General features: G+C 45.2%; 1 protein-coding gene across 4 annotated transcripts in view; it reads right to left on the bottom strand.

Annotated features, from left to right (window-relative positions):
• SH3PXD2A (SH3 and PX domains 2A) overlaps positions 1-12,533 on the bottom strand; it is a 264,915-nt gene that overhangs the window by 216,906 nt on the left and 35,476 nt on the right. For all 4 annotated transcript variants that reach the window (XM_062579532.1, XM_062579534.1, XM_062579535.1 and 1 more), the window contains exon 2: positions 4,622-4,702. In XM_062579532.1, coding sequence (XP_062435516.1) covers positions 4,622-4,702 — 81 coding nt within the window. The remainder of the gene's footprint in view (positions 1-4,621; positions 4,703-12,533) is intronic.

The following is a 12,533-nucleotide window of genomic DNA, read 5'->3' as shown; positions in this document are numbered from 1 at the left end:
ACTCTGCTCCTGATCATACTCTGAGTCCAGGTACCTGGTGAAATCAGGCCAGAACATTTGGACTTACTGGACAAAAAGCAGAAGATAAGCTGCAAAGATTTTGATCTGGGCATGGATACACTGCTTGCTAGTCTTCAAGAGCCAATCGGATGAGCTCTAGCACATCTAACTAGAGCAATTAAAGATGTTGCTGTCCAGCTGTCACCCTGTCCTTATGTGAGTCATGAACACACCACTGCTGAGATGGCAGGATGAACATGCCTGTAACACTACTGCTTCACCTCACTCCAACCCATCACTGCTGGTAGCTTAAGCTAAGGCAGCAGTTTCTGCACTGAAGCATGCCTGCATTTGTCCCACCCACTCTGCTGGAAGGGTTTACTTGGCAGAACAGCAGTCAGGTGGGGTGATAATATCCATAAAAAGCACAAAGTGGTAGTGAGCAGCTGGCAGGGTAAGGTGGGCAAGAGGGGAGGAACCATCCTTCATATTTGCTAGCTGCAAATTCTGTTGCTGCTTCCCAGACAAGCATGGCCACTTGGAGAGTGAGCTGGCTGCGCACTGCCTTACACCTCTAATTTCTTTTTACACGTAGACCTAGCTGCAAATCTCCACCCTCCTAAAAACCTCCAAAAGCACGTTCCAGATAGAAAAATTTGGACCTTACATCTGTAAGTGTCTTTTGCTTAATGCAAAAGCATTGCTGACCTGATCTATCCACTCAGGACAAGACTCTCTTCCCACCACCACCAAATCCACCAGCAATGCTGGGAGACCTTGGATGTGTCAAGGGAACATGCCACCAGCCTGCCGTGAGGGGCAGCTCTGGCCACAGACAGATGTTCACATCTGGCTGCAGAAGCCTCTCCCCAAGCAGACCTGGGGCTCAGCAAAAGAGGACAATACAACGGGTATGTGGGGGTGGTTGTCACCAACCAAAACGCAAGGAGGGACCTGGAACATTGTGCCCCCACATGCCACCTAAAAGCCAAGTACCCAGGTGCCGCATGCATGCAAGAGCAGCACTTAAAATATTACATTAGAAGTGGCTTTGACATCACGCAGTGCTCAGGTGTGAATGTCTCTCCAGGGTGGAGGACAACAGATAATTGGACTTGACAAGTAATTTATCGCGCCGCTTCACCTATGCAGAGTTAATTCAATACTCACAATCCTATTTACTGAAAAGCTGGCACCCATGTGTTCTGCTGCCACAATTTGACCCATGCTCACCAGCAGATGTGACTTGCTTGCACAATTAAACGATGCTGTTATGCCCTGATTTAATTTAAGCCCATATTTATAGATCCCCAGCCCTCATTCAAGCAGCAGAGGGCTGTAATTTGGCTTATTGCATTGGATTTTGTTTGTTGTATATCTCACACCACCGTGGGATGCAACCTGATCTGCAGCTCCAAAACCTCATGACATGTCCAGATTCACTGCTCCAATACTTATCTTGAAAACAGCCTGGCTGCCAATTCAAGTGTATGCTGAAATAGCACCGCTGAACTTTTCTGGAATTTAAATCTTTGGGACAGAGCAGCCTCTTCCTATCAAATTCTTCAAGGTACTACATGCAGTAAGTGTTTTTTAAAAAAATCCTAGTATCTAGTAATCCAAGGAGTCTCAAAACCACTAAGCCATTTCCCACGGACATTGCCATTTGGGGAAGGGTGGGCTCTTTTCTTAAAGAAATACAAAATTGTAACAGCAAAATTAATTATTTGTATTCCTCCTCCTTTACCCCTTAGCAGCCCCCCGGTTTCCCCATGAGTCCTATCACGTGTCACTGTCAACGTCAGGCATTGCAGCCCTGATTAAGTCATTACAAGCCAGCCCTGTTACTCCACTGCAAGTCGAAAGCAAAGCAAAACACATGCGGGCACAGGAAGCCCTGAAGTGCAGCTCTGTCATGGACATGATGGGACAAGTGGGGCTGCCGGAGGCCTGCAAACTCCAGTCGTTTTGGATGTGAGTGGTGCTGTGATTTGGCTGAGTGTTACCCACCTAGTGCTTACGTGGCTTTCTTCTAGAAGTGTCACAAAAGCAGAGCAGGGACTTGACCAAAGTAGATCCATTATGTTACAACGCACCATGCTACTGTGCATGACATCAGGGAACAAAACCCAGGTCCAATCAGACCCACAATGTTATGGGGGGGAAGTTCAAGCTTCCACCAAAAATCTGGAGATTACAGGTCATCCCCCTTATCTGGAGGAAGGTAAGCAGGATCCAAGGAGACCACCTCAATTCTCAACAAGCACATAGCACCCCCAACACCTGGCACACATCCACAGCCAAGATCCAAGTTCAGACACATCCAGGGTTTGGGGAATGGGGGCTGGCACCTCCATACTGGTCTCCTCTTTTTATTGTGAAATGTTCTCCTCTGGGCTTGCCACTGCAAACATCACTCATGTGTTCAGGGAATCTTAACAAGAACTATTGTTCACACTACAAGATGTGGTCCAGCCTCAGTCCCCATTACAGGCCAGTCATAGTTCAGACGGCAAATATGGGGAATCCTCCACTCCTAAATCCTGAAACAGCTGCTTTACAACACCAGGCAGTTTTTCCAAAAAAATGCTATGAAGCTGTCCCTGTTGCAGCAGCCTGAAGCCAGGAGAGACTAGGAGCAGGTCCACCAGATATAGGGAGCTATTAACCAAGCATTAAGCATGGGCAACTGCAAACAGCTGGAGTGAGTTTTGTGGAGCTGTTATATGAGGTTAATTTATCCTTTCAGTGCCTGCTTACCCATGTGTTGGAGGTAACACAGCATTTGTCCTTAAGCAAGAATCACTACACATGAAGCCATAAGTAGTAAGTGCAAGGGTTTCCCAAAATGCCCTGACCTTTTATTTGTTTTTCCAATTCTCTTTGCAGGCTTCAAAATTAGAATTATAAATCCATATTGCAATTCAAGATCCAAAGCTTATTTTCTTTTCTTCACATAGGAGATGTTCTGGTGGCATCAGGATTTTTTTCAGAAAAAAAAATAAAAGGAGGAGAGAGGAGGAAGGTGGGGATAAAAAAAAAAAAGAGCATCTCCAGGAGTCTAAAAGCACGTTATAGCAGCCTAAGCACACACGGACTTGTTTCCATTTTACAACTGGGAAACTGAGGCATGGAAAGCCACAGTGAGCTGCTCAGAGAGACATGAGGAGACATGGTGCAAACCCTGGCTGAAGACCTCAGTCTCACCGACTGTGAGCCTTGTGCCTCAAGAGCTAAAGAGGCTGGTGCAGAGCGCTGTCACTGTTCACGCAGCGGTGGCCCTGACAGAGATCCCTGGGAGGGAAAAGGGTTAAAGGAGGAAATTTTGTAACTTTCTTGTCGTATTTTCTCGTGGGGGGAGAAGCGTTGTGCGAGCGGGAGTTTTCCACTGCCGCTAGGCCCCCTTGCACTTATCAATGGGACCTTTCAGGACTCACTCCCTGATTGAGACATCATTTCCTGTCCAACACACTAACCCCATTGATAACTCCAAGCTTGATGGGAACTTTTCAAACCTACCAGGAAAGGCCAGGAGACCCAGAAGAACACATGCATGAAAACAGTACTAGGGCAAAAAGAAAAAGGAGAGAGAGAAAGAAATACTTCTGGCCACAATCCGCACCCTGACAACAAACATGTGGGATTACAGAGCTGGGCATCTTTAGCAGGTACATCAGGCACAGAGGAGCTGCTGCACGTAAGACATACTGCTCATACCAGTTGGACTGGCAGGCCTGGAGCTTCAGGCCAGTAAGAAGTGGAGAGAGACACAAGAGGAAGCTGAAGAACATCCCCTTTTTATCTTGAAGTCATATGGCAAACAAGAAACTCAGAACTCTCTATAGAAACAGTCCATTTTTTCCTCCAAAAAATCCTGGAAAGTCATAGCCTATATTCTTCAAAACTGTCTAGTGACTTCAGATATCCAAGTACTATAAAGTCGTGTAAAAGCAGAGCAGTGTTGAAACCAGGACTCTTCAAGGTACCTCGGACCAGGCACCCAAGGGAGGAACCAGTTTCTTGCTGATTTATCATGGCAAACAGGCTCCATGTCATTTCCCAGGACACAGCCCAGTCAGTTGTGCATGTCCTTGATACTGGCTGTGAGGACTCATTTGGTATTCTAGCCACAGACTGGCTTCAGCCACAAGCTGCAGCCCAAAACTGACATTTCCCCCAAAGTTCAGGAGTCTGTCAAACTACAGCTTTTAATTTTGCCTGTCAGCAGAGATTTTTACAACCCCAGACACTTACAGCCTGGCTGCCGACAAAGGTACACTGAACGCAGGTATCACTGGATCTGGATTATGCTAAATAGGATATCAGTCAGAAAGCTCTCCCTAGCTATGCATATGCCTGGGAGCAGTACGCATTCTCAGTACATCTCAAGTATTTAAAATTAGAAACCATTCCTGAAAATGCCAGCTTTAAACGTCTTTACGGTACAGATTACTCGCTGTGAGCACACCACCCACTTATCTTACACCCTGAAAGGACTGAGTCTGAAAAATTCCAAGATCATGATATGTAATAAATCAAACATGCACAAAATCTTACTTAAATGCACCATTATACCAGTTAGAAACATGACTAGAAATAATATTTTATTTAACAGACTTACCTGCAGGTCAAAGAACTTGCTGTATCTTCTGTAGATGATCTGGGAAGTCAAGTCAGACCATGTCACATTTATGATATAGACCTGTTCAGAGAAAAGAAGAGAGAGCACAAGTCAGCATGGGCCCCGAAACACAGGATATATTCAAAGGCACAACATTTAGAACAGGTAGATTTGGTGTCTCCCTGGCCTCTTCTACTCACAGTGAAGAATATAATCCCGGACACTGGATTAACCTTAATTAAAGCTGTTGCCCTGTCATGGCTTTTAGCAGAGCTTTCGGAAGAGAGCCCAGGGTTTTCTCCCACCAATCTCCACCGTCAACTCCTACTGATTTCGTAAAGCTTTAATTGAATAACAACACTTTTCCGGGCCCTTGGTAGCACTCTTGCTCTCTCCCCACAGCAGCATCACGAGCTGCTGATCTCCTGCCCCATACTCCAGCTTTCCCTGAAAGTGCCGATGCGACCTTGGCCCTTCTCAGGAGGCACGTGGCTCCAGTTCAACCAGGATATTCAAGGGAAACTCAGCTCCCCAGGCTTTGTGGGATGCAGCGGTGCAGACACACTCATGCACACATGTACACACGCTACAACAACTCAGCTCTACAGCACCTGAGTGTTACAGAGAGACATTCATAGTACTCAACACCTCTAGCATCCACCAGACTGGTGCCAAGCTGATGCAAAGCAGGTCAGCGAGGATGACACTGCTCTCTTCCATTGGTGGAAACAGCAATGCATATCCAGAATGAGTCGAGGATCTCCCTTGTCCAGCCCTCATCTGCACCCAGAAAAAATCATCTTACGGAAACATTGCTTTGCCAGAAGACATGTTAAAAAATGATTCAGACGCATACATGCATATATATGCGCACACATACATTTTCTTTCCCTACTGCCTCCAAAACATTTTTTAAAAAAAGGAAAAAATAGGTCAAATCCTGCTCTCAGATACACTGGCATCCAAGCCAAATGCTGGTCCTGTTGACACAACAGATGCACAAGACTTCAGCAAACATGGGACAGAGACATTGAGGGTGACCACTGTGGCTGACTGAGCAACTAAAGCGTAACAGAAATCACAGCTAGACCAACTCCTGAGTATTTAAAGCAATTTCCAGGTTTCCCACATGGAATGAGATAAGGCTCGGGCAGAGGAAATGGAAAAGCATCCCTTTTCCCTTGGCCCCGGTGCCACAGCAGGAGCTCATGCTTTCACAGTGGAGGCAGACAGGAAGCTCTCCATCTCCCGTGACAGTAGGTAGCGAAGCATCACCCTCTTCTCCTTCTTACCCAGGACATCAGACCTTCTTCCAAAGTGACAATGCAGGGTAATTGCTTTTGCACTTTTAAAGTTAAGCAGTGTTGCCCAAAACCGCCCTGAAAGGATGCTGAAGAACAGGCTGAACAATACTTTTTCAAGGATCACTGAGGGATTTCCCCCCCTGCCCTTCTTTCCTCACAGGAGAGAGGTGACATCTGACACCTAGGAAAAAAAGATGTCCTGCAGCCTTACTTCCCTCTCAGCCCAGTTTTGGTGTTAGAGAAATGAACAGGCTGAGCACCTGCCATTATGGTCCTTGGCCTTTTATAGGATGCTGAGGTGAGGGCTAAGATCCTGACTTTGACTCTGTTTCCATATCAAACCTATCCTCTGCTCCCAATAGGTTGGTAAAGGAAAGGTTGGGTCTCAGGCAAGCCAGGTTATTCAGCCAGGTTATTCAACTGTATCTCAGACTTCTCATGGAAAACCAAGTCATTTCACCTCCCTTCCTCAGTATTCACGCACACGGCCGTGGTAACAGCACTGCCCTGGCTCACAACAGGCTGATAAGAACGAATAGCACAAAGGTTTCAGGTCCCCTTTAAAGACCTTCTCTGCACAGACAAGCCAGTGGGGTCAGGGCCTGGGAAGGAAGTTGCCTTTGCCAATTTTTAAGCCAGCCACACTACACTGAGGAATATTTTTCCATGTGTTTGTTGTGAAAAAAAAAAGAAAAAAAAGTTTGTTGCTTCGTTCTGGGCTAATTCACAACACAAATATTTCTACTCGCTCTCTATCCAACAGCTACTTTCAGATGGAAAACCCATTCGATTAAAAACAGATCATGACAGATGGGAGCTGACTGGGATCCAAAAGCAACTCCAGATACTGTACTTCTGGCCTGAGGTTCTCACAAGGGGACAAGATGAGGACAGGAGAAATGGTTTACAGGCAAATCAAGTTTATTGTTTTCTTCAGTCATGCAAAACTTCTCTCCAAAAGTTAAAAAAAAAAAAAACTACACAGGCCACAGCCATCCAGGCATTTGAATTTCATGTCGTTTCAGGCTTCCCTACCTTTTTCTTCACGAAAACCACGCAGCTCCAAAATTCGCTAACAGTCTGCAAGCCCGCACAGGAATTAATTCTATTCTAAGAGCTCAGCACTTTTCAGAGGTACAGTAAGTCGTGCAATGCTCCTGTCACGTGCAGCTTGTTCTCTTCCTCCTCCTCTCTCCAAGGGTACCACAGTGCCAAGCAAATAGGACAACTACTTTTATTTATTTGTTTTTTAATATGTGCATGCAGCTCTGTGTTTATATTATCGGAAGAGGCTCAGGAAAGTGTGCTTTTCCCTTGGAGCTAGAAATGAAGGGATCAGAGTGTTGCCCCACACAGGAGCAAATGGACTCATTCGATGCAGGGACAGGATGTGAGAATGGGTCTTGCTGCAGTCCCAGCTCCAAAATCCAGTCTCTGTGGGAAGGAAACCATCACCGACTTCAGTCAAGCTAGGATTTTGCTGCACATTTAAAATAGAAATTAAACCTTTCCGAGCTTCAGGTCTCTTCAAGTTCAGCAAATGTGGATTTGGGCAACATACAGCTGCCTTTACTTCTCTTCTATTTCATGGGTAGATTATAGCAGGAGTAAGACAAGCCTTTAATCATAACCCAGACTTCTGTTTAGTGAGAAATGCATGGACTTAAAACCTGCCTGCTGGGACACAGGTGCGAAATCTGAAATGGCTATTGATTTTCTTTGCTTGTTTGTGTAAATCAAACTGCTTCTGGAAAGCTACCATTTAAAATAGTGAGGAATAACCATTTGCTTGAACTCAGAAAAGATCTGTAAAATGCCATATTTTAAAAGCAAGGTCTAGAGGTTTCAAAAGCCTTGAATATCACATTTCCCTCCCTTAGAGATCAGAGTTTGGTGATTATTCGATTCTGCTGCCATAGCTGGACCCATAACCTTTTCATGGGCAGCGAATATTACATCGGCTTACCTTGTCACTTCTTTGCTCAGATCTTTAAATGGGCGGCTGTGAAAGAGATTAATGATATCCCATGGGAGAATGAGAAAAGCAGTCCGATGGGAGCCTGAGGTCACGCAAACGCAATGGGATAAGGAGGCAGCAGGAAATATCAGATAAACATAGAGAGCCGTCCCACGCTCAGCAGACCTGGAGTCACCCTCGCTAGCTGCCCTCTGAGCTGCAGGAGGGGCTTTCTGCACGGCCCCCCAAAACTGGGGGCACAGGCATAGCAGAAACGCTCCCAATCAGCATCGGATATGACCTCGACCCTCACACTGGTGCTGCCAGCTGGCGAGCCCCATGCCCTCAGCACGCTGCTCTTCAAGGAGTCTTCCAGCACGTGACTTCTGTGAGTCTGCAGCCCCAGGGAAAGTCCCCAGCCCTGCAGCGGGCTACGGTCCCTCATCCCGTGGCGGTAGCACCTTCAGTCCCATCATCTGACAGAGCTGTGGGGAACTGGCCTGGCAATAGCTTAATAAAATCAGTGCATCTTATACAACTTGGAGCAAGCTCTTCCAAGTACGTACAGAGTCTTCCTACAATCCACTCACTCACAGAGTTGAACTTTACTGGTGATCACAAAATCATAGAATCAGTAAGGTTGGAAGGGACCTCTGGAGATCATCTAGTCCAACCTCCCTGCTCAGCAGGGCCACCTAGAGCATGTTAGACAGGGTTGCATCCAGGCGGGCCTTGAAGATCTGCAGAGAAGGAGACTCCAGAACCTCTCTGGGAAAAATGCGAATTACTACAATAAATAATTACTTAAGGCAAAACGACGTGCTTTAAATATCTGCCGTGTTTATGACCTTAAACAGGTCAAGACCTATTTGATATTCAAATGCCTCACCCTAAAATTCTTTCTCCTTAACACTAAATAATTTAAATTAAGCATGAAATACAACCATCTCGTTGCTCAATCACTGGATGCTCCAGCTACTAGGAATTTTTATTTTTTAATTTCACAAATTAGGCCTTTTTCAGTCTACTATGTATTTTAAAATAAACCCTCCTCCATCAAGGAAACAAGAAACAGGCTTGTGCAAACTGGAGAATACTAATCAGGAATTGAGCTTGATAAGCAGCTCTTAATATTCATGCTGCAAGAAAGCAAGCACAGGATGTCAGGGGGATTTTATCAACTGCTAATTATTGTTTAATTCCAGCTCTAGGAAACTTCCATTTTACCCACCACAAAGCAGAAAATATATTACAAACTGAAGTTATTTCTCTCTTTTCCTGCCTACATTAAACAACGAGAAGAGACGATTTCCTACTACAAAAACCATTCATTCAGATGTCATTGGGTGTGACTTTATCATTGAATGTCTTGTTTTCAGTGGAAAATAGCCAGTTCCAGCTGGCACAAAACCCAGAGGTGAAGAATTCAGGTTACTCTCATCTGCCTGATTTTTCAGTTGGCTTTTCAGAAGATACTGTTTTGTTTTCTAGAGCCAGACGAGCTGGAGCAGAAGATAAATGCAGCTGAAATGAACAGTGTGATGAGACCAAGATAAGAACATCCACAAATACATGCGATACTGGAAAAGACAAGATGCCAGAATAGAGACTAGAAACACACTTGCACACATAGGAAAGGGTGCTGCTAATCTTCAACAATTATGGTTAATGCTAACTATTAACAAAACTTTATGAATGCAAAAACAAGGCTATCATGCAATTTGTATGTAGATGATATCATGATAGCCCCTTTTATCCTGGAGAATGTCAGCTTCAAAGCTCCATTGAACATTAAAATGTATTGAAGTGTTGAATGTTTATCCTCTAGTAAATCAAAATGAAGTTGCAAAAGTTGCTCCTTCTCCCCAGTATTGAGATACTACCACAGCCCACGAGCTAGAGGCTTTCCACCATCGCAGCCAGGTAGTGGAGCAGTATATGCAACTGCTCCCCAGTCTGCTTCAGTGCAAAGTCAGCCTGACTCCCACAAAATACCTGTAGCAATTTCAGCTGGTTCAGTTTGATGGAGGAGTTCATGTTAAAATGGCTCAAACTGCTGCATCCATCCACAAATCCAACTTGCATCTATGCCCTAAATCAGCAGAGTAAATATGTCTCACTGACTTACTGTTTGCGTAACCATTTTAATGTCAAAGAGATTCTGACAAGTACAAATCAGCACTGGCCGAGACATAAATTTGGAGCGATAATACCCTAGAGGCAGCACTCTCCAAACCCTCCAACGCCAAAGCAGCAAGGCTACTCTCTCTTCAGGAGGGTGTCATTTATTTTTAGGTGCCTTTTCTTCCACTGCACAAGACACAGGCCGTTTCCCTCCTCAGATATGCAAGGTGAGGGTCTCTAGTGTCCTCAGTTCCTGTCCTATCCAGAGGCCAGAGTGGCAGCAGGGACAGTAAAACACTCCAGAAACCTCTTCCAGCACATGTTGCCTGTGCCTTAACCCAGCTTGGATCACATTCAAACTTTTGGAAAGTTTGCATTCGACTCCAGACCCAGCGAGCGCAGCTTGGGCTCCTTGCCCAGCTCACCAGCACCCGAACAGCCCTGAAAAGCACTGTGAGACCCGGAAAATTCCCACAGAGATGAAGTCAGACCATTAGCCCTGAGCTTGTTGCAGAGCTGGTGGCAACTCTGCTCCCGGTGCCACGCAGTGACGTCACTTTTCAGCACGACAGTCTCTGAGGGACCACAACTCCTGTACACCAGGGCCAAGGACGGACTTTTCAAACCCTGTCCAGACCTGTTCTCACCCCAGGAATTTGAAGAGCAAACTGAAAGGTATAAGGCAAGCAATAAGGCTTGGAAGAAACACAAAACCCAGGCAGCCCAAACGATGAGAAATGGGCAAGTTTCTCCCAGGCTGGTTGCAGCACAGTGCTTTACAGCACGGGGGCTGATGTGGACACCACGCAGGTGCACAGCATCTGGCTTTTGCATGAAGCAGATGTGGTTTCACAGCCATTCCTCTACAGAGCTCACGTTTCCATTTCCAGCCAGGGAAACGTAACTGAGAAAAGGCCAAGGTGACCCACAGGTCCAACAGACAAATGTTGCACGCAAAGCGTGATGCAAAGAGTTACAGTATGTTGGGGAGGAAGAACCCAGACAGCCCCGGTATGCCCTGCACTTCTTGTTTGTGGGCAGCTGTACTGCAAACAATTTAACCAGGACACGGCAATACCAGTTCGCATCACACTGCAAGTTAACTTACTAATAAATAATTAAATATACTTAAAAAAAAAAAAAAAAAAGGAAGAGGGGAGGAGGGAGGGAAATAAACAAGGGGATAGGAAGCTTTTCCTTCCTCTGCTTTTACTGATCTTGTTTCAGCTCTGAACAGCAATGCAACAGGACTAACCCTAGGAATGCTGCATGTCTTTCAGCCATATCACATCAAATCTATCCTGCATAGAAGCCAAATACTCTCATTTCTAGCTCTGAATTCAGCAATACTCTAAGAGTCAAGCTGAGTCCTTTTTCATTTATAAATCCCCACTTTTACTGGCTATTCATGGATTCAGACCTTCCTCCAGTCTGCCAGCAGACGTCCCTGGAAACACAGGAAGAGGAACTCATTTGGATACAACGGCACCTGCATTTTTTGCTGTTTTCTCAGCTTCATAGGTACAGACCAGACAAGTCAACAGGGTTGTGTTTGAATGAAGAATCCAAATCATTGTAGTTACACAGGCAGAGTCAAACAACACTTCTCCTCCCATATTTTTCTCCTCTATGGATGAGGGTTCAAAGTCCACAGTTTAAAACTCTGTTTAGTTTCTGCCCCTTAATATATTCTTACCTTCACCTCTCCATTTTTCGGCTTTTGCCTGTTTGGGTTTTTAAGCATTGATTTCATAGGCCCTCACAGCACCTTCCTAAGAGGAAGCTAGCAAGTCCCAAGCAGTCATCTAAGCTATAAGCCAAAATGAGAAAAAAATCTCTCTACTGCATTTCTTTGCTTGTTTGCACATCCATTAGTGGTATAAAAAAAAAAGTAAAAAGAGGAGTTCACACCCATGATCAGCAACAGTAACTTGACCAGAGAGCTGCAAAACCAGAGCTGCTCAGCATCCTGCAGCTCAGTTACAAACCACCTTTGAGCCTCTCACTGGGTTTGGTTGATTACTTTATTTCTGATGTTTGTGAGAGCAGAATATGATGCCTTTAATTCCTGCAGACATGCCATATTTGTGTTACATTAGCAGGGCTTTGTCTGCCTTTTAACTGATGTCCTGGGTCACATCAGAGACCTGTAATGTGATGTCTTCTACTTTGTCTCCAGCACACCCAATAGCTGAAGCTTATGGAAAGAGAATAAGGAACAGGACCAGTAAAGCCCAGTTCTTTCCCTGGTAATCATCTCTGAGCTTCAGCAAGCAGAAGAGCAGCTTCCCTCCAAGCAAACAGTGGACAAGGCAGGTGGCCAACATCTAGCCATTAGATTCACACACGTGTGAAGGAGACAGTGTGTCTCTGCAGAGTACAATGTGGGTTCATATTTCTGCTTCCAATCTGTTTCTGTCCACCTGCATTTACTTTCCATGTGTGATGGACCTCTTTGTGAAGCAGAATAATCACAGGACTCAGTTTCTGCCATTCAAGAATTGTATTTAATCCTATAGAGCATTAG

Source organism: Rhea pennata, chromosome 7 (genome assembly GCF_028389875.1).
Source record: "Rhea pennata isolate bPtePen1 chromosome 7, bPtePen1.pri, whole genome shotgun sequence".
NCBI lineage: Eukaryota > Metazoa > Chordata > Aves > Rheiformes > Rheidae > Rhea > Rhea pennata.
Note: the sequence above shows the minus strand (reverse complement) of the source record. Positions and strands in the feature narration are given on the sequence as shown.